The sequence below is a fragment of the Muscardinus avellanarius genome, assembly GCF_963383645.1.
Source record: "Muscardinus avellanarius genome assembly, chromosome: 2".
NCBI lineage: Eukaryota > Metazoa > Chordata > Mammalia > Rodentia > Gliridae > Muscardinus > Muscardinus avellanarius.
In genome coordinates, this window is record NC_137787.1 from 116757596 (window position 1) to 116780186 (window position 22591).

The 22591-nt window shown below is 42.3% G+C and overlaps 1 protein-coding gene across 1 annotated transcript; it reads left to right on the forward strand.

Moving 5' to 3' along the window:
• Window positions 1-2085: 2085 nt before the first annotated feature.
• Window positions 2086-12479, forward strand: NIFK (nucleolar protein interacting with the FHA domain of MKI67; the record flags this gene model as incomplete). Its single annotated transcript, XM_080689409.1, has 6 exons — window positions 2086-2190; window positions 3132-3269; window positions 6959-7067; window positions 8223-8434; window positions 10953-11063; window positions 12267-12479. 6 exons carry the CDS (start codon window positions 2086-2088, stop codon window positions 12477-12479), a joined length of 888 nt encoding a protein of 295 aa, XP_080545535.1.
• Window positions 12480-22591: the final 10112 nt, after the last annotated feature.

Here is a 22591-nt window from a genome sequence, read left to right on the forward strand (position 1 = left end):
AAATTAAGTGACTTGCCTAAGGGCCTGTACGATTTAGTGTTGCTGGGCTCCAAATACCTGATCTTAAATACTGTTGTTACAGCATTCTATCATTTGACAGAGGTACTAAACTTTTAGATATCTGAGCCATGCATGAGCTCACACCTGTAACCCCAGTACTTGGGAGACATAGACAGGAAGATCACAGGTTTGAGGCCAGCCTCAGCAATTTAGCAAGACCCCATTTCAAAATGAAAAGTAAAGAAGGGTTGGGGGTATAGCTTAGAGGTACAATGCACCTACACTTTTACTTCATGACAGGCTAGATAAACATTCGTTTTAGCAACTAAACCTTCAAAGATAGGATTTTTTGGTTTGGTTTGGTTATTTTGTTGAAAAAATGAAACTAGTAAATAGGAACTAGCATTTATTGAGATTTATTACCTTCCAAACAAGGTCTTAGAACTCTTTATATGTTAACTGACTTCATACAAATCCGAAATTTTTTTATGTGTGTGTGGGTCTGGGGATGGAACCCAGGGGCATTTGACCTCCGAGCTACATCCCCTGCCCTATTTTTTATTCTTTATTTTGAAACAGGGTCTCACTAAGTTGCAGAGAGCCTCACTAAGTAGTGGAGGCTGTCTGTGAACCGCGATCCTCCAGTCTCAGCCTCCTGAAGGCTGGGATCAAAATCATCTTTTTTTTTTTTTTTTTTTTTTTTGGTGGTACTGGGGCTCCTGGAAGCCCTTCTACTCCCGGGCTACACTCCCAGACCTATTTTATATTTTTTATTTGGAAACAGGGTCTCTTAAGCCAGCGACGCTGGCTCTGAACCTGCGCGATCCTCCTGTCTCTGCCTCCCAAGCGCGGGGATTACAAGCGTGTGCCACCACACCCGGCCGAAATCATTTTTTAAATTCTGCAATATGCCTCTCATGCCACCTCAAAACAAATATTTTTTTTTTGGGGGGGGGGCGGTTACTGGGGTTAGAACCCAGGGGCATTCTACCTCCAAACTACATCCCAGCCCTAATTTTTATCTGTTATTTTGAAACAGTCTAAATTACAGAGGGCCTCATGAAGTAGCTGAGGCTGGCCGTGAACCTGCAAACCTCCTGTCCTATCCTCCCACGTACTGAGATTACAAGCGTGCACCACCAGGCCCAGCGTCAAAACAAATATTCTTCCAAATCAGACTGGGTGCGTTGGCACATTCTCTGTAATTCCAGTACTTGGGAGACTTAAGACTGGAGGATTAGAAGTTCAATGCCAGCCTCCACAAAATAATGAGGCCCTCAGCAACTGAACAAGGCTCTGTCTCAAAAAGTAAAGGGGGCGCCGAGCATGGTGACACACGCTTGTAATCCCCGTGCTTGGGAGGCTGAGACAGGAGGATAGCACGGTTCGAAGCCAGCCTCAGCTACTGAGTGAGGCTTTCAGCAACTTAGTGAGACCCCGTTTCCAAATAAAATATTTTTTAAAAAGGTCTGGGAGTATAGCCCGGAGGTAGAAAGCCTCTGGGTTCCACCCCCCCAGTACCACCACAAAAAGTAAAAGGGGCTGGGGTGTAATTTGGAGGTAGCCCCCCCAGCCCTCCTTTTTTTATTCTTTAATTTTGAAACAGGGTCTCGCTAACTTGTAGAGGGCCTAAGTAGTTGAGACTGGCCGCGAATCTGCGATCCTTCAGTCTAGTCTCAGTCTCTCAAGTACTGGTATTACAAACTTGCATCACCACGCCTGGCTATAAAAAAGTGTGTTGTTGGTGGTGGTGGTGGTTGTTATGCTCTTAAACGGGCTGGTTGATGAGCCAGTAATCCCAGGTATTTAGGAGGATGTGGCAAGAGATTGGCAAAATCAAGTCCAAACTGGGAACTCAAGACCTTGTCTCAAAATACAAAGGGCTGTGGATGTACCCTAGCGGCAGAGCTCTCCTGGGCTCAATCCACAGTACCACATAAGCCGTTTTGCTCTGGGCCTCTGCCTACACCGTTAGTGGCGCGGCCGACAGGGGGCGTCCGAGCTCGCCGCCCCGACTCTCCCCGCGCTTCCGCTTCCGGCGCCTCTCCGCACTTCCGCTTCCGGCCTGCCGCGTGGAGCCTAAACATGGCGGCGCCCACTGGCCCGGCAGGGCCGGCTCTGTCTCTGAACCCGAAGCAGGACGAGCAGTTTCGGAAGGAGGTGTTGCAAGTGCGCCAGCGCGTCCTTCAGGTGAGCGTGTGCGCCGTCCGGCCGGGGCGAGGTCTGCGGGCCACGGCCCGTCGGCCTTCGTGTGTGCCTGCAAGACCGGAAGAGCTCCGCGGGAAGGGACGATCAGCCCCGTCGTAGACCCATCCACGCAGTGAAACCCGAGTTCTCGTGGCTGAGACCCGAGAGTTCTGCGTGGCGGGGGATAGCATGCTTCTAGAAGTTGGTTCGGTTAGGTCGGAGTGAATAGTGACTGTTGAAACGTGAAGGAGACGGGCGTGATGGCCCACGCCTGTGATCCCAATGCTTAGGTTGAGATAGGAGGATCGCAGGTTCCAGAACAGCCTCAGCAACATAGTAAGACCCTGTTTCAAATTAAAATAGTAAGCCGGGTGTGGTGGCACAGGCTTGTAATCCCAGCATTTGGGAGGCTGAGACAGGAAGATTCGGGTTCGCGGGCAGCCTCAGCTACTGCTTAGGCCCTTTGCAACTCAGTGAAACCCTGTTTCAAAATAAAGAATAAAAAACCGAGAAGAGAGTGTAGCTCGGAGATGGAATGCCCCTGGGTTCCATCCCCAGTACCGCAAATAGGTACATACATAGGTAGGTAAATAAAAATAATAGAGTAGGGCTGGGAGTATCTCCCAGGTAAAACGCCGCTGCGGCCAACCCCCAGTACCACAAAAGAAAATTTAAAGGAGTTCGTCAAGCAGAAGACTTAATTTGACATGATCAAAGATTTACTTGCTTAACTGACTCAACATACAGCTGGAGCACACGGTGCTGGGATGTGAAGCTAGCCTGACCTCATAAGGATGAGTCAAGCGGCCCATCCTTAAATGATTGTCAGGAAAAGTAGAGATAGAGGATAGGTTCTTGGACCTTCTGATGGAAGGTTTGAAAGTTTAATTGCAATGTGATTTTTGTGTTTCAAAATTGCCTCCTTATTTGCTCTTTGTTTTCAGCAAAAGAAGCAAGAAAAACTTACCCCTGGAGTAATTTATGTAGGCCACCTACCTCCAACACTTCATGAAACCCAGATCAAGGCGTATTTTTGCCAGTTTGGAGCTATTAAAAAACTCAGACTATCCAGAAGTAAAAGGGTAAGATTTTTGTAAGCCAAATTCCATTGCTTGTTTTGGTTTTCAAATATATATCATCCTTGGCAGCTTATAAAATAAATTTGCAAAATATTGCTTATCAGACTTTGCTCCAAAAAGGAGGATGGGTGAAGTTTAAGACCCTGAAAAAGCATCAAGAGTAAAATCAGCGTTATTCTAAATGTTTTACTAAAGTAATTGCCCAGAGCGGGGCATGGTGGCGCATGCTTGTAATCCCAGCATTCGGGAGGCTGAGACTAGAGGTTGGCGGTTCGCGGACAGCCTCAGCTACTTAGTCAAGCCCTCTGCAACTCAGACCCGATTTCAAAATAAAGAATAAAAAAAATTAGGGCAAGGGTTGTAGCTCGAAGGTCAACTGCCCCTGGGTTCCATCCCTAGACCTGAAAAAAAAAAAAAAGTAATTGCCCTGGATCCTCAAATTTATGTTCCTGTCAAAGGAACTACAGCCCATGAGTAAATGAACTTCAGTTCGAAGTCAGGTCCATCTTGTATTAGACTCTGGTAGAGACATCTCTATAATACTGTATGATTAAAGGATTCTGAAGTTGGACTACCTAAGTTTGAGGCTTGGCTCTACAGCTACTAGTATGACCATAGACGAGTTTTATCATTTCTCCTTTTCCTTTAGTTTTGTAATCTCTAAAAGAATTTTTTAAGAAAACGCTAATTTCATTACAGGCGTAATCTACCTGTAATCTTATTACTTTGGAGGCTGAGACAGGAGAATTGCAAGGCCCGAAAGAATTTAGACCTTGTTTCTAAATAAATAAATAGGACTGGGGAGGTAGAACTGAGTTCAATCCTCAGTACAAAAGAAGAAAAAAACTGCCAGTTTCCTAAAAATATTTAGTTATTGCACTTAGTAATAACTTTTCAGCCTACCTACACATCTTATTTGTTTTCGGTTTTTTTTGTTTGTTTGTTTTGTTTTGTTTTCCCCCCAGAGGGTGGTATGCTGATGATTAAAATCGGGGGTGTTCTGTTTCTGAGCTACACTTCCAGCCCTTGTTTATTTTTGAAACAGGGTCTCACTGAGTTGCTGTGGCTTTGAACCTGTGGTCCTCCTTTCACATGCCTGGCATTACAGGCATGCGCCACTATATTGGACTTATTGCTTTCTTGATATTACACTTTTTTTTTAACTTTGTGGGGAGGGGAAGTAGTACTGGGATTTGAACCCAGAGGCATTCTCTTTCAGATCTACAGCCTTGATCCTTTTATTTCCTTCGCTTTTTAATGGAGTCTCACTAGGTTGCTGAGACTGTACTGGAACCTGGATCGTCCTGACTCAGCCTCCCAAGTACTGGGTATTTAATGTTAACTTTGGAAGGGGGTAAGCCATTTGTTGTATAGAATGCTCACTTGTTATGGAGATACACTAAAGTTTACTATGTCCTGCTCTGTTGTGTAGTCTAGCCTTGCCCACCCCACTCCAGATTATTTGCTTGGTGTTTGCAATATTCTAGACTTGCTGCCTAAAGGTACATGGTGAGGGGAGGGGTGTTTTATTTTTTGAGTTGTTTTTTGTTTTTGTTTTTGTTTGTCTTTTGAACACTGGAGATCAAACCCAGAGTATTGCACTTGCAAAACTAGCGTGTCGCCACTGAACTACATCCCAGCCCCTTGTTTTTTTTTATATAACATGTTTGCAGTGGTGGTACAAAGTTGGGTTGAAAGTGTCTTGGATTTTATTATCTTTTCCTTTACTACAGAGTTGAGATAAATGGATTTTTAGCCATCTGAAGGTCATAATTTTTATTAAAATCCTTGTTACAAATAAGCGAGTTGTGTCGGGCAGGGTGGCGCACACTTGTAATCTCAGCATTTGGGAGGCTGAGACAGGAGGATCCTGGTTGGTGGACAGCCTCAGCTACTTAGCAGCTCAGACCCTGTTTCAAAATAAAAAATCTGGCTGGGGGTGTAGCTCAGAGGTACAATGCCCCTGGGTTCCATCCCCAGTACTGCAGAAAAAAATAGGTAAATAAGTAAATAAATAACTGAGTTGTAAAAATCTAAGCATTCCTCTAAAGAGATACAACTGGTACTAGAAATCAGCCTTCTCTACTTTGTTAAGCCATGCATTTGGATTTTTTTTATCCTGGAGTTTGAAACCAGGGGCATTATGTTGAAACAGTATCACTAGGTTGCCCAGACTGGTCTCAAACCTGTGATCCTCCCATGGACTGGGGTTACAAGCATGCACTATCACAACCTACCAATTTTCTTACCTATACCAAAAAATTCAAGATAACAAAATACCAATAACATTGAGTATTCATAATTGAATCCAGGATTACTTTAACACAGAGCTACCCAGCCCGTTTTATTTATTTATTTTTTTTAAGACAGGTTCTTCTCAGTTGCCCAGGCTTCCCTCAAACTCACAGTAATCTTACTTCAGCCTTCTGAGTAGCTGCATGTGTCTTTGGGCCTAGCAGTACATGACAACTTATTGAGCTTTTAAAGAGTATTGATGTTTTCGTAGCAACTCCATGAGAATGATGATTATCCTCATTTTATGGAGTAAAAACTTGAGGCTTAACCAATTACTTTCCCAAGTAAGTGTCAAAGCCAGGATCCAACCCTAGGAGTTTGAATTCTATAACTCACACTTACTACTGAGATAGGTATGCAAAACTACTTAGGAGGTGGCACAGAGATTAGGGACTTGTGAAGTGCATTTCAGAGTCGTTGGTGCTGTCTCTTTGGTCCTAAGAAAATGGCCAATTGTTGATAAATGAAAATGAACAGGATTGAGCGTGGTTGTGCACACTTGTGATCCCAGTATTTGGGTGGATGAGACAGGAGGATCGCAGTTCATGGACAATTTCAATTACTTAGGCCCTTTGCAATGCATTGAGACTCTGTTTCAAAATAAAGAATAAAAAATAGGCTGGGCGTGGTGGCACATGCTTGTAATTCCAGCATTCGGGAGGCTGAGACCGGAGGATCATGGTTTGCAGACAGCCTCAGCTACTTAGTGAGGCCCTCTGCAACTTAGTGAGACCCTATTTCAAAATAAAGAATAAAAAATAGGGCAAGAGGTATAGCTTGGAGGTCAAATGCCTCTGGGTTCCATCCCCAGACCTGCAAAAAATAAAATAAAAAATAGAGCTAGGGGTGTCGCTCAGAGGTAGAATGCTCCTAGGTTTCACCTCAGTACCGCAAAAAAGAAAGAAAAAGAAAATGAACAGTGTTTTTTGGATAGCCTGGTTACACAGCGGGGAGGGAGGGTAGTTTTTGTTTACATGTAAAGTGGGAATTAGCTGGGTATAGTGATGCATGGCTGTAATCCCAGTGTTTGGGAGGCTATAAGATAGGAAGAGATAGGTTCTAGGACAGCTTAATAAGACTGCCAATTAAATGACTACAGGGTTGTGAGGGTCTGCCAGATTTCCTTTATACAGTGGGGCATTGCTACTAAATAAATTCTAGCCATAATAAGCACATACTTACATAACCAAAATACCAGGAGTACCTGAAAATCAGCTGCATGTTTAAACTATTTCAGATCTTTTTTTCTCCAAAACAGTCTCCTAAAGTACACAAATTAGAAGTATCATAAAATTAAAATTATCATAAAATTATTGATAAGGCACCATTGTTTACTGGCATCTTTAGAGTTTGATGGCTTGTTTGATTGTTCTACTTTGGTGGGTTTTTCATTACAGACTGGAAATAGCAGAGGCTTTGCCTTTGTGGAGTTTGAGTCTGAGGATGTGGCCAAGATAGTTGCTGAAACAATGAACAACTACCTCTTTGGTGAAAGACTCTTGGTGTGTAAGTACTCATGTTGCTGTCTCCTAGTGGGTGACTGATAAAGGCCAATTGCTTGGCTGCTCAGATGTGCCACTGTGGTGATTGTCTTAAGGATTGGTACAAGTATTCAAGTGTACTTTCCAGGCAGATGCTGTTTGTTGTTTTTAGTCTGTTTTCTCTTAATAGGTTCTTGCTTTGTTGAGGGTCTCACTAAGTTGCTGAGGTTGGTCTTGAACATTCTGTTTTCTTGTCTTAGCCTCTCAAGTATTTAGGATCACACATGCACCACCATACCCAGCTGCAGGTGCTGTTTGGAATTTTAAAATTTCCAGTGTGAGATTAGTTTTTACGCTGAAATAGAATTGGGCAAGTTACTTTGGGGGGATGCATGGGAAAGAGTCTTCTTGCAGGAGATAGCATTGGAGTTGAAACCTGGAGATTAAATATTGAGCCAGGTGAAGGGAGTGAAGACTGAGGGTATTGGTATAGCAGATACCAAACCAGAGCTGACTAACAGGATTTCCTTGTGAGGGAATGTGAGCAGAAATGAAGACAGCCTGTAGGTCAGATTCTTGAAGGCAATAAAACTCAGAGTTTAGAATTTATGCTAAGAGCCAGGCATGGTGGTGCATGCCTATCATCCCAGTACTTGAAAGACTTAGACAAGAGGATCACAGGTTTGAGACCAGCCTCAGCAACTTAGCAAGATCCTGATTCAAAATAAACAGGGCTAGGGGTATAGCTCAGAGAAGAATTTATCCTGAGAGCTGTTGAGAATCCCATTTCAGAATGACCTTGACTCCCGCTCTTTCACACAAGAAAATCCCTAAGCAGTAGAGGAGCTGCACCAGCAGATGAGGATTCATCCCACAAAAGTGGCACGCAGAGCCACCACATTGTGCCTTCCCTAGGCTGACAGAGCTACCACTTGGGCACGGTAGGAAGGATTTGCAAGCTCTGTGCTATGCTGCATGTCCTTTGTGGGATATAACAGAAAGGGTTCAAACTGTAGCATTTGTGCCCAAAAGCATTAACCAACCTCATTAGGGTAGAGTTATCTATTGCTCTAATGCAAGATAAGCCATATCATCGCATTATGATGTGAAAAATTACACTAGGGAAATGCCAAAAATCCTTTCCTGCTCAGTTGAAAAGTATTTTGCTTTTTAAAAATAGGTCATTTTATGCCACCAGAAAAGGTACATAAAGAACTTTTTAAAGGCTGGAATACTCCATTTCATAAGTCATCACATCCAGCAGTGAAACGGTATAATCGCAAACGGACATTGATACAAAAGATACGGATGGAAGAGCGATTCAAAAAGAAAGAAAAATTACTCCGGAGGAAATTAGCTAAAAAAGGAATCGATTATGACTTTCCTTCATTGGTAAGTATCCAGGCAATGTTTTAGGTTTTGTGGGTTTTTTATTTCTTCTTGCTATGCTGGAGATTGATTGCCTCACTTGTGCTAAGGACACACTGCACCACTAAGCTACATCTCCAGCTGTTTTTTTGTTTTGAGAGTCTCACTCAGTTACCCAAGCAGACCATGAAAGAGCACCACCACACCCAAATTCATGTTAAGTTCGAAAAATATACAGACACACATCAGAATTAGCCAGTGAGCATCATTTCTATGGTTTAAATGTGCAGAGGTTGAAATACAGCAAACTACAGACATGAAGATGAGTTAGCACAGATGTGAATCCAGTTCTGACTTCCTCACTTGTGAGAAAATAACAGTAAGAAGGCCCTGCTGAGTCTTTCCTCCTGTCACAGTAAGGAGACCTGTCGGGCTTTTCTTTCACAAAGCAAGTATGTGGCTAGCTAGCATCAGTGGTCTTCCTTCTTTTCCTGACTAAATCTCAGAGGATTTCACTAAGTAGCTGAGACTCGCCGCAAACCTTGCAATCCTTCTGTCTCAGCCTAACAAGTACTGAGATTACAAGCATGCATCACCAGGCCCAACTCAGACATTGTTTTTAGTCTTCCATAAAACCTTTTGTCAGTTTCTTTGATTTTTTTTTTTTTTTTTTTTTTTTTTTGCAGTACCTGGGATGGAACCCCAGAGGCATTCTACCTCTGAGTTACACCCCAAGCCCTACTTTTTTTTTTTTTTTTTGAAACAGGGTCTCACTGAGTTGCAAAGGGCCTTACTAAGTAACTGAGGCTGACACGAACCATGATCCTCCCAAATGCTGTGATTACAAGCATGTGCCACCATGCCCCACTAGTATATTTTCAAAAACTAATTAGAAGCCGGACGTGGTAGTGCACGTTTGTAATCCCCGTGCTTGGGAGGCGGAGACGGGAGGATCACGCAGGTTCGAAGCCAGCTGTGCTGGCTTAAGAGACCCTGTTTCCAAATAAAAATATAAAAATAGGTCTGGGAGTGTAACCTGGAGATAGATGGGTTTTCACCAAAACAAAAAAAAAAAACTAATTAGATATGGAGAAATAGCATCTAGTCCCAAATTTGTTAGGTCTTTTAACTTTATCCAGAAGCAAAACTGATCTATCCTATTTTGCCAAACAGCATAATCACAATCTCTTCTTTTTTTTTTTTTTTTTTTTTTGGAACAGGGCCTCACTAGGTTGATGAAAGGCTATTTGCTGAAGCTGTCCTCCAACCTGCAATCCTCTTATCTCAGCTTCCCAAGTATTGGGATTACATGCATGCACCACCACGCTTGACACAGTCACAGTTTTTAAAAGCACTAGTAGCCAGGCGTGGTGGCGCACGATTGTAATCCCAGCATGTGGGCGGCTGAAACGGGAGGATCGCGGTTCCTGGATGACCTCAGCTACTTAGTGAGGCGCTTTGCAACTCAGTGAGACCCCGTTTCAAAATAAAGAATAAAAAATAGGGCAGGGGGTATAGCTCAAATGTCAAATGCCCCTGGGTTTTATCCCTAGTACTGCAAAAAAAAAAAAGGTACTGGAACATGAAATCAAGGCCATTGGCCCTGGTACTTGTGAACCATTTGGGAGTTGGACAGCCATGCTTAAAAATAGGCATATAAACCAGGCATGGTGGCACACTCCAATAATCCCAGTACTTGGAAGGCTGAGGCAGAGACTTGCAAATTCAAACCCAGCTTGAGTAACTTAGTGAGATTCTGTCTCAAAATAAAAATAAATTTTATAAGCTGGGGATATGGCTTAGTGCTAGAGTACTACTCAATTCGATCTCTAGTACCATCAAAAAAAAAAGCCGGGCATGGTGTTACACACTTGTGATACTAGCATTTGGGAGGCTGAGACAGGAGGATCGTGGTTCACAGACAGCTTTAGCTACTTAAAAATTAAAAAACAGGGTTGGGGTTGTAGTTCAGAGGTGGAATGCCCCTGGGTTCCATCCCCAGTACTGGGGGGGGGGGGGAAGCATGCAAGCTCTCTTTTTTCTTGTATTCTGTTCTTTTAGTGGAAAAGCAGGCTGGCTTCATGACCACAACGCTAAACTAATCAGGATGGCCTACAGTGCCAGATTTTATAACGTCTTTATTTGAAATTTTACCAAGAAGGTGGGAAGTGTCTCAAACACTTTATTCAGCTCTAGCCAGCCAGGTGAGGTGGCTCACCCCTGTAATTCTAGTACTTGGAAGGCTGAGACTGGAGGATCTGAAGGATCACAGGTCAAGGACAGCCTCAACAAGTAGTGAATCCATCAACCTAGCAAGACCTTGTTTCAAAATAAATTATAGCTTGGGAGTGTAACTTGGAAGTACAGTGCCCCTAGATTCAATCCCTAGTACCATCCAAAAAAAAAAAAGCTACTACAACTACTCAGGTAAAATTTTTATTTACTTATATTATATGCCAGATAATAGAGAAATTACAAGGTATATTTAAGACAACTATAGCTGATAAATATGCAAATTTAAATTTTTATATCTTATTTCAAGGTTTTACCTAGTAAGAAAAAAGAGGTTTCAGACATACCTGCTAAGAAGAAAAAGATTTCAAAGAAGAAAAAGATTTCAGAAGACACTCCCGAGAAATCTGTGGGTAGCCAGGTAATTCTGGAACCAGGAGTTATAGAAATCATTTCAAGGAAAAAAACTAATTTCTATGGGTCATTTTGCTAAGATTTCAAAATTAATCTCTTGACTTCTTCAGTACTGGGGATAGAAATCAGGGGTATTCCACCTCTGATTTTTCAGGGGTATTCTACCTCTGATTTTTTTTTTTTTTTTTCGGGTGTGGGGATGGAACCTGGGGGGGCATTCGACCTCTGAGCTACACCCCCTGCCCTAGTTTTTATTCTTTAATTTGAAACTGGGCCTCACTAAGTAACTGAGGCTGTCCGTGATCCTCCGGTCTCAGCCTCCCAAATGCTGGGATTACAAGCATGTGCCACCACACCCAACTTACCTCTGATTTTTTTTTTTTATTCTGTTTTTTGGGTGTTTTTGTTTTTTGCAGTACTGGAGGTAGAACTCAGAGGAATTCTGCCTCTGAGCTATACCCCAGCCTTTTTTTTTTTTTTTTTTTTTTTTTTTTTTTTTTTGGCGGGTTTGAGGATGGAACTCAGGGGCATTCAACCTCTGAGCTACACTTCCTGCCTAATTTTTTATTCTTTATTTTGAAACAGGGTCTCACTTGGTAGCTGAGGCTGTCCACAAAATGCGATCCTCCGATCTCAGCCTCCCAAATGCTGGGATTACAAGCGTGCACCACCACGCCTGGCTCTTTTATATTTTATTTGAAAACAGGGTCTCACTAAGTTGCCAAGAGCCTCACTAAGTAGCTGAGGCTGGCTTCGAACCCATGCAATCCTCCTGTCTCAGCCTCCCAAGCATGGGGATTATAAGTGTGTGCCACCACACCCGGCTATTCTTTATTTTTAAAAGGTCTCACTAAGAGGCCAGTCTGTACTTGAGGATGACTGTGAACCTGCAGTCCTCTCAGTCTCAGCCTTCTAAGTACTGAGATTACAAGTGAGCGCCATCACGCCCAGCTTAATCTTGTGACATTTTCAGTAGGGCCTTAGCCTGTAAGTTCGCAGCCTTTTATCTAAAACTAATTGAGCATACTCTAATTCCTGAGTCTCTGTGCTAAACTTGATAGGCTCCTCAGTCCTTTGTTATCTGCAGTTGCATCACAAAAAGACGGAAGCACAACTTGTAAAAACTAAAGGGAGGGATAATTTTGGGTGAGGTCATTTCTGATAGCCATTTCAGGTTTATGAGTTATGATCTTGCGCTTGTTGGTTCCAGGGTCCCACACCAGTTTGCACACCAACATATTTGGAGAAAAGAAAGTCTGAAGTGGCTGAAATGGATGATGATAACGATGATGAAATAGTTTTCAAACAGCCCATATCCAGTGTAAAAGAAGTACAGAAGACTGCAACCACTGAAAGTTTAGGGAAAACTCGAAGGCAAGGCCGAAGCAGAAAAGACAAAGCAAGGAGCATTCGGAAATCCTGAGTGCATAGCGTGTGTCACGCCTTTAAACACAGTGTGCAGTGTCATCATAAGGACTGATGGTACTTTACTAGTGCCGTGAGGTGTCACTATGAATGGACTCTGGGAAAGAGGCCTGCACTGACTGCGCTGACTGAAATAAAGGATGAAGAGCAGCCTGCAGTGGCTGGACATATGCTACCTTTGTCCTGGTTTCTTGTTTCTTTTCCATTCACTGCAGGCTTAAAGAACTAAACTACAGCCTTTTTTAAATCACCACTGAAGCCGGGCATGGTGGCGCACGCTTGTAATCCCAGCACTTAGGAGGCTGAGACAGGAGGATCATACAGGCGCGAAGCCAGCTTCAGCTACTTAGAGGCTCTCAGTAACTTAGTGAGACCCTGTTTCCAAATAAAGTATAAAATAGGTCCTGGGAGTATAGCCTGGAAGTAGAAAAGCCCTTTGGGTTCCAAGACCCCCCCAAAAAAACCTTCTAAAATCACCACTGAATAAAGATCACCAGGCCTCCTTGACCCATCTGTATGGTGGTCATGCTCATGAAAACACAAGGGTGTTTTAGATTTCTACCTGAGGTGACTGAAATTGGAAGTAAGGAGGTAGTTTAGGATACAAATTCTTTTCTGTATTTACATGTTATTACAAATTTAGAAATGTCTTATGTGTGTGTGTGTGGTTTTTATTTTGTTTTCATTTTCAATACTGGGGCTGGAACTCAGGCATTCTGCCTCCAAGCATCACCCCCAGCCCTATTCTTTATTTTGAAACAGGGTCTCACTAAGTAGCTGAGGCTGTCCTTGAGCCACGATCCTCCTGTCTCGGCCTCCTGAATGCTGGGATTACAAGCATGTACCATGTTTTGGTTTTGCCAGTAGTGGTAAATTAGTTTTTGGTGGACTAGCATGGATTAAATCATCACTCTGGGTTGTATTCATAATTTGAACCATAAATAAACAGCTGGGAGGCCGGGCATGGTGACACATACTTATAATCATAAAACTTCACAACATTGAAATTGGTAATGATTTCTTGGATATTATTTCAAAGGCACAGGCAACAAAAGAATAAACAAACTCTAAAAAATAAAAAAATATTGTACATCCAAAGACAATGCAAACAGTTAAAAGTTACTGATAGAATGGGATAGCATTTGGGAGACTGAGACAGGAGGATCTGGGTTTGCAGCCAGCCTTAGCTACTTAGGCCCTTTGCAACTAAGTGAGACCCTGTTTCAAAATGAATAAGAAATAGGCCTGGGGGTGTAGCTTGGAAGTAGAATGCCCCTGAATTCCATCCCCAGTGCTGCAAAAAAACAACAGCTGGGAGCTGGACATGGTGATATACTGAGAATCCTACTTGGGAGGTTGAGACAGGAAGGTCTCCGGTTCTAGAGGATAGTCTGAGCAACTAGTGAGACCCTGTTTCAAAACAAAGTAGAGAGTTGGGCATAGTGGCACACACTTATAATCTCAGCATTTGGGAGGCTGAGACAGTAGGATCTCATAAAAGATGAAGTCATGAGAACTAACTTGCCCACTTGTCACAGGTGGTGAGCCAACTGAACTGACTTAAGCCCTTAAACTTGAGTTTACTTTCATGAGGACAAGCATGAATGCCACCTAGTTCTTGACATTGGGAAAGAAGGTGGCAAAAGCCTTTTCACAAGCAACCTGCCAGTTTTCTGAGTCAGCAGGAATAAGCTCAGGGCAGACATAGTGAAGGAAGCCAGCAAGATGTCTATTTTTATGGTCTCAAATTTAAAATAACTGAGGGCAGTGTAACAGTAGGTGGCAGCAGAGTCCAATAGCTAAAACAGTTCATGTTTACATATTTTTTTAAGTGATGCTGCCCAAAAAACATACCGATTTCTACAAAGGAAAACTACAATACTCAGATGACTCTAGCAAATGGGTTCTTTTTTTTTTTTACATTTATTTATTTTTCAGAAAAAATCTATCCTAACATGAAATATGAACTCTACCCAAAACAATCTCGCAAAAGAACAAAGCTATAAGATGTACATTTTCTGGTTTCAAACCTTATAAAGCTACAGTAATTAAAACAGTGTAGTACTGCTATAAAGGCAGATATATAAACCAGTGGAGTAAAATAAAAAGCCTAGATATAAATTTTTCCATATATGGTCAAGTTATTTTTGACAAGGTTTCCAAGAACATTTGATGAAGAAAATAATAATCTTTTCACTAAATATTGTTGAAAAATAATAATTACATGAAAAAGAATAAAATTGGACCCTTCCCTAACACCATATACAAATATTAACTCAAAATAGATAAAAGACCTAAATGTAAATATTAAGACTATAAACTTTTAGAAGAAAACCTGGGTCATAAAACTTCACAATATTGAAATTGGTAGTGATTTCTTGGATATTATTTCTTTTTTTTTTTTTTTTTTTGATGGTACTGGGGTTCCTGGAAGCCCTTCTACCTCCAGGCTACACTCCCAGACCTATTTTTACATTTTTATTTGGAAACGGTCTCCTAAGCCAGCATGCATGGCTGGCTTCGAACCTGCGCAATCCTCCTGTCTCTGCCTCCCAAGCGCGGGGATTACAAGCGTGCGCCACCACGCCCGGCTCTTGGATATTATTTCAAAGGCACAGGCAACAAAAGAATAAACAAACTTCCTAAAAAATAAAAAAATATAAGCCGGGCGTGGTGGCGCATGCTTGTAATCCCAGCATTCGGGAGGCTGAGACATGGAGGATCACGGTTCACAGACAGCCTCAGCTACTTAGTGAGGCCCTCTGCAACTCAGTATGAACAGGTTTCAAAATAAAGAATAAAAAGTAGGGCAGGGGGTGTAGCTAGGAGGTCAAATGACCCTGGGTTCCCACACCCGCAAATAAATAAATAAATAAATAAATAAATAAATATTGTACATCCAAAGACAATGCAAACAGTTAAAAGTTACTGATAGAATGGGATAAAATATTTCCAAATGCTATATCTGAAGGTATATTAATATTCCAAGAAATCCTAAAAATTAGCAACAATAAAAGCAAACAGTACAATTTAGAAATAGGTAGCCGGGCGTGGTGGCACACGCTTGTAATTCCCACGCTTGGGAGACTGAGACACAGGTCAAAGCCTGCCTCAGCTACTTAGTGAGGCTTTTAGCAACTTAGTGAGACCCTGTTTCCAAATACTAAAAAAAAAAAAGGTCTGGGAGTATAGCCTGGATAGAAAGCCTCTGGGTTCCACCCCCAGTACCACACACACACACACACAAAAAAAAAAAAAAAAAAAATAGGTAAAAGACATAAATAATGAATCTCCAAAGATTTTTATATAACCAATAAACACATGAATATCACTCATCATTATCATAATATAACTAATCATTAAGGAAATACAAATAAAAACTAGTGAAATACTACTTCACATTTGTTAGGATGGCTGTTTAACATGAATTACCTTGCTCCAGCCCTTTACCTTGAGTTTGTTACTCTCTTTACTTGTCAAGTGTGTTTCTTGTAAGCAGCAGATGGATGGATTCTGATTTTTAATCCATTTAAATTTTTCTTTTGACAGCATTTGGGAGGCTGAGACAAGGATGGGGTCTGAGGACAGCCTCGGCTACTTCGGCCCTTTGCAACTCAGACCCTGTTTCAAAATGAAGAATAAAAAACTAGGGCTGGGCGGGTAGGTCGGAGGTAGAATGACCCTGGGTTCCATCCCCGATACTACAAAAAAAAAAAAAAATACTGAGCTGGGTGTAGTGGTCTGCACTTGTAGTCCCAGTTCTTGGGAGGGCTGACATGAACACAACCTCAGCAACATAGGACCACAACTTGGTGAAACACTGTTTCCTAATAAATAAAATAGGAATGGGAGTGTAGCTTGGAGGTAGAATGCCCTTGGGTTCCACCCTCAAAACCACAAAAGAAAAAATATTTTTGATTATTGTTGAAAATATATGCTGCTGGGCGTGGTGGCGCACGCTTGTAACCCCAGTGCTTGGGAGGCTGACACAGGAGGATCAGACAGGTTCAAAGCCAGCCTCAGCTACTTTGTGAGGCTCTCAGCAACTTAGTGAGACCCTGTTTCCAAATAAAATAGGTCTGGGAATAAAGCCCAGAGGTAGAAAAGCCCCTGGGTTCCACCCCCAGTACCACACACACACACACAAAAAAAAAATCCCATGGGTTCAACACAGTACTGGGGAGGGGGAGGTATAGGATTCTGGGTGTGGCAGCACACACATGTAATTCCAGTCCTTGGGAGGCTGAGAAAGAAAAATCACAGGCTTGAGGCCAGCCTCAGCAACTTAGCAAACCCCTATCTCTACAAAAGAGCTAGGAATGCAACTTGTAGGACACACCTAAATTCAATTCCCAGTAGTGAAAAAAGAGGGGTATATATGGGGGTGGGGGAGTTACTGAGGAATGGAGAAAACAATTCATCACAAAATAACAAAGCATGTGTTAATGCAACCTTTAGCACAATATTCCTAAAAAGAGATGCAAACTGTAGAGGCTGGGGTGTTCGTGGTGATGAACACTTGGGAGGCTGAGATAGGAACATCATAGGTTCATGGCTACTTAGTGAGGCCCTCCACAACTTAGACCCTGTTTCAAAATAAAGAACAAGCTGGGCGTGGTGGTGCATGCTTGTAATTCCAGCATTCCGGAGGCTGAGAGGCTGAGACCGGAGGAGCGCGGTTCACGGACAGCCTCAGCTACTTAGTGAGGCCCTCTGCAACTTAGTGAGACCCTGTTTCAAAATAAAGAATAAGCCAGGCGTGGTGGCGCATGCTTGTAATCCCCGCGCTTGAGAGGCAGAGACAAGAGGATTGTGCAGGTTCAAAGCCAACCGTGCTGGCTTAAGAGACCCTGTTTCAAAAATATAAAATAGGTCTGGGAGTGTAGCCCGGAGGTAGAAGGGCTTCCAGGAACCCCAGTACCAAAAAAAAAAAAAAAAAAAAGAATAAAAAATAGGTCAGGGGGTGGAGCTGGGAGCTGGGAGGTTGAATATCCCTGGGTTCCATCCCCAGACCCGCACAAACAAAAAACAAAAAAAAAGAAAGAAAGAAAGAAAGAAAGAACAAGCCTGGCATGGTGGCGCACGCTTGTAATCCCTGCACTTGAGAGGCAGAGACAGGAGGATTGCGCAGGTTTGAAGCCGGCCTCTCTGGCTTAAGAGACCCTGTTTCCAAATAAAAATATAAAAAATAGGTGTCTGGGAGTGTAGCCCGGAGGTAGAAGGGTTTCCAGGAACCCTAGTACCACCAAAAAATAAATTAAATAAATAACAAAATAGGGCTGGGGGTGTAGCTCAGAGGTAGAATGTCCCTGAGTTCGATACCCAGTACAGCAAAAAAGAAAGAGAGATGCAAATGGTAGGGGCTGGGGATGTTCCTAAAGACATAAACTGTAAGAACTGGAAATGTACCTAAAGAGATGTAAACTATGGGGCTGGAGATGTTCCTTAAAAGGTGCTAACTGTTGCCAGGGCGGTGGCACATGCTTGTAATCCCAGCATTATGGAGGCAGAGACCAGAGGATCTGGTTCTAGGACAGTGTCAGCTATTTAGCAAGGCCCTTCACAACTCAGTGAGATCTTGTTTCAAAAAAAAGGACTGGCTGGGCATGGTGGTGGAGGCTGAGACAGGAAGATCCGGGTTCGCAGACAGCCTCAGCTTCTATTTAGTGAGGCCTTTTGCAACTCAGTGAGAATCGTTTCAAAATAAAGAATAAAAAATAGGGCTGGGCATGGTGGTGAGCGCTTGTAATCCCTGCGCTTGGGAGGCAGAGACAGGAGGATCGTGCAGGTTTGAAGCCAGCCTCCCTGGCTTAGGAGACCCTGTTTCCAAACCATATATATATATATATATATATATATATATATATATATATATATATATATCTCTAGGAGTGTAGCCCGGAGGTAGAAGAGTTTCCAGGAACCCCAGTACCACCAAAAAAAAAAAAAAAAAAAAAAAAAAAATAGGGCTGAGGGTGTAGTTCAGGGGTAGAATGCCCCCGGGTTCCATGTCCAGTACTGCAAAAAATATTTAAAAATTATAAGACTATGCCGGGCGTGGTGGCGCACGCTTGTAATCCCCGCGCTTGGGAGGCAGAGACAGGAGAATCGCACAGGTTCGAAGCCAGCTGCATGCGCTGGTTTAGGAGACCCTGTTTCCAAATAAAAATGTAAAAATAGGTCTGGGAGTGTAGCCCGGAGGTAGAAGGGCTTCCAGGAACCCCAGTACCACCAACAAAATAAATAAATAAATAAATAAATAAATAAATAAATAAATATTAAAAGACTAAAATATAGGGCTGGGGATGTAGCTTGGAGATACAATGCCTCTGGGTTCCGTCCCCAATACTGAAAAAAAAAATAAAGTGCTAACTGTTGGGTCTGGCTGGGTATTCCTAAAGAGGTACAACAAACTGTAGGAACTGGGGTATTCCTAAAGAAATGCAAACTAAAGTGGCTGGGCATGTTCCTAAAGATAGGTAAAGTCTATGTGCTGGATGAGTTTCTAAAGAGATTCAAACTGTAGTGATTGGTTCATTCTAACAGAGATGCAAACTGTAGGGGCTCTGGGTATTCCTAAGAAACCACAAAGAAAATAGTGTCTTGGAAAACATTCATTCAAAACTGACCATAGTTAACAAAAGAGAAGACGATATAGGCAACGGGACAAAAACATCCAAGAAATATGAGATAATGTGAAGTGACCTAACTATGGATAATAGGCATTGAAGTAGCAGCAGTAGTAGCAGCTGAGGCTGTCCACGAACTGTGATCCTCCTGTCTCAGCCTCCCAAATGCTGGGAGGCTGGGATGTTCTTAAAGAGATGCAAACCATAGGATCTGGAGTATTCCTGAAAAGATGTAAACTGTATGCCAGGAGTGGTGGCACACACTTGTAATCCCAGTACTTGGGAGGCTGAGACAGGAGAATCATGCAGGTTCGAAGCCAGCCTCAGCTACTTAGTGAGGCTCTCAGCAACTTAGTGGGACCCTGTTTCCAAATAAAATATAAAATAGGTCTGGGAATGTAGCCCAGAGGTAGAAGGCCCCTGGGTTTCATTACCTATCTAAATTGTATTGTTTGCTTTTATTGTTGTTAATTTTTAGGATTTCTAGTTGGAATATTAATATACCTTCAGATATAGCATTTGGAAATATTTTATCCCATTCTATCAGTAACTTTTAACTCTGTTCACATTGTCTTTGGATATACAATATTTTTTTTTATTTTTTAGGGAGTTTGTTTACCCTTCTGTTGCCTGTGCCATTGAAATCATATCCAAGAAATCACTGCCAATTTTAATGTTGTGAGGTTTATGACCCAGATTTTCTTCTAAAAGTTTATAGTCTTAAGATTTATATTTAGGTCTTTTATCTATTTTGAGTTAATATTTGTATATGGGATTAGGTAAGGGTCCAATTTTATTCTTTTTCATGTAATTTTAATTTTTCAACAATATTTAGTTAAAAGATTATTATTTCCTCCACCAAATGTTCGTGGAAACCTTGTCAAATATAACTTGACAATATATGGAAGAATTTAGCTCTAGGCTTTTATTTAGCTCCAATAGTTTATATATCTGCCTTTAGAACAGTACTACACTGTCTCAATTATTGTAGCTTTATATGGTTTCTGATTTTGAAATCAGAAAATATACATCTTCTAACTTTGTTCTTTTTCGAGATCGTTTTGGGTATCTAGAATCCATATTCCATATTAGGATAGATTTTTTTCTGAAAAATAAATATATAAATATATGATAGTTTCACCTAAAAAAAAAATATTCTCTGGTAAGAAAGAAAGCAAAAAGAAATATTGAAATGTTATCTTTATGTTATCAAAAGCTTGGTATCAGACAAATGAAACTGTTATGTGAGATTATCATTTTTAATTTTGGATAAATTGCTATAATACTAGATGTCAACCACTAAGCCAAGCATGGGAAGGAGGGATGGGGAGGGAATGGGGTGGGGATCAGGTGGGGGTTGACTGGCAATGTGTGCATGTATGTCTACAAAAGTTTTCTTTGTATCCCACTATGATGTATGAATACAGTGCACCAATAAAAAAAAATATGTTAAAAAAAAGAAAGAGAGAGAGAGAAAGGAAGAAAGGAATAAAGGAAGGAAAAGAAAGAAAAAAGAAAGAAAGAAAAAAAGATGTAAACTATAAAAGCTATGTGTTACTAAACAGATACAAACTGTAGGTGCTGGGCTGGGAATGTTTCTTTTTTTGTTGTTGTTTTAACTGTACTGAGGATACACCCCAGCCCGATTTTTTATTCTTTATTTCAAAATGGTCTCACTGAGTTGCAAAGGTCCTCACTAAGTAGCTGAGGCTGTCCTTGAACTATGATCCTCCTGTCTCAGCCTCCCCAGTGCACCCCACTCTATGGGGGTGTTTCTTTTTTCATAAATTTTTATTGGTGCATTGTAGTCATACATCTCAATGGAATAAAACAAACTTGTGGAGATATACAGGCACACATCACCCAATCAGCCCCTACCCAATCTCTAACCCCCTTCCCCTCCCCCTCCCTCCTACCCATGCTTGGCTTCCTGATTGACTTTGATATGTTTAAGTACATCATGTGCTTTAAAGAGTTTCCCTTATCCTCCCTCTTATCCCCTCAGATAGGACACCTTCATTACTTCTCTATAGGGTTCCTTCTTCATCTAGAGCTCCTCCCGTTACCCATTTCTCCCTAATATTTTGCACATTAAGAAAAGCATCTGATTTCTTATTTTTTGTGACATTTCACTGTAAATGCTATAATTTTGTTCTCCCAAATGGCTGGGCAAAATTCCATTGTGTACATATCCCATAGTTTTGAAATCCACTCATCTGTTGAAGGACATCTTGGCTGGGTCCACAGTTTGGCAATGGTGAACTGTGCAGCTATGAACATAGTTGTTCATGCATTAGTTTGGTATTTTGGTTTTCATTCTTTTTGGTAGATACCAGAGGTGGTATTGCTGGATCATATGGTAAGTTTGTTTTCCTTCTTCTGCGGATCTTCTGTACTGTTCTCCAAAGTGGTTGCACCAACTTGCAGTCTCACCAACAATGTATTAGAGCTTCTATTTCTCCACACTTATTGCCTCTTACTGAAAACCTGAAAGCCAGAAGGTGAGTAACTTTGACAGGATGATCCACTCACAAACAGTTTTCTTTTAATAGAGGTCACTTGGATCTGGAAATCAGCTGAGAGATTAGATGAGGCAGCGGCAGCTTCTAGTGCTTCCTGGCCACACAGCTGAAGAATCCCGCTGGCCCTTTGCTGTGGAGCAGGCCCCAGTTCCAGGCCTTCCATGCAACAGGCTCCAGGCCCTGCCTTGCTGGATGGCAGGCTTCGAGCCCAGCCTCACTGGCTCCAGACCCAGCCTCGCCCGGCAGCAGGCTCCAGACCCGGCCTTTCCACGCGGTGGGCTCCGGTCCCTGTCACTGTAGGCAGGACGTTTACAGAGGTTTCCATTTATCCCTACATATACATATACATATATATAATTTTTTTTTAGTAGGAGTAAACAGCACATGTCATTTGCAGAAGCTGGAAGCCCAATTCCCTAGCAGCAATGGATTTTATCTCCCCACTGAAAGCGGAGGCTCACAGCCTCACCATAGAGAGTGGGATCTGCTACTCCAAGCACACCCTGGCCTCCAGCACAGCACAGATGAGCACAGCAGCCTGTCTCCTGGGATACCCGGCGCAGCGAGCCGGCCCAGCAATACAGGCAGGGCTCCCTCCAACTTGCCCCAGACATTTTTCTTACATAGTATGTTGTCCAGAATTCCTGCACATGTGTGGCAGGAGCAGTCTACGTTTGGGGAGATTTCTTCAATAATTCAAGGTGAATTGGATTGGATCTGTCTGCCTCTCCCAAATACTGGCCGCTGCTGCTGCTGCCATTTGGTCCGTCTCCATGAAACTTTTTCTTACATGGTATGTTGTCCAGAGTTCCTGAGCATGTGGGGCAGGAGCAGTCTACTTTTGGGGAGATTTCTTCAAAAATTCAAGGTGGATTTGGTTGGATCTGTCTGCCTTTCCTGAATACTGGCCGCCACCACCTTCTTGGTCTCTCCTAGAGTATGTTGTTGTTAAGTATTCC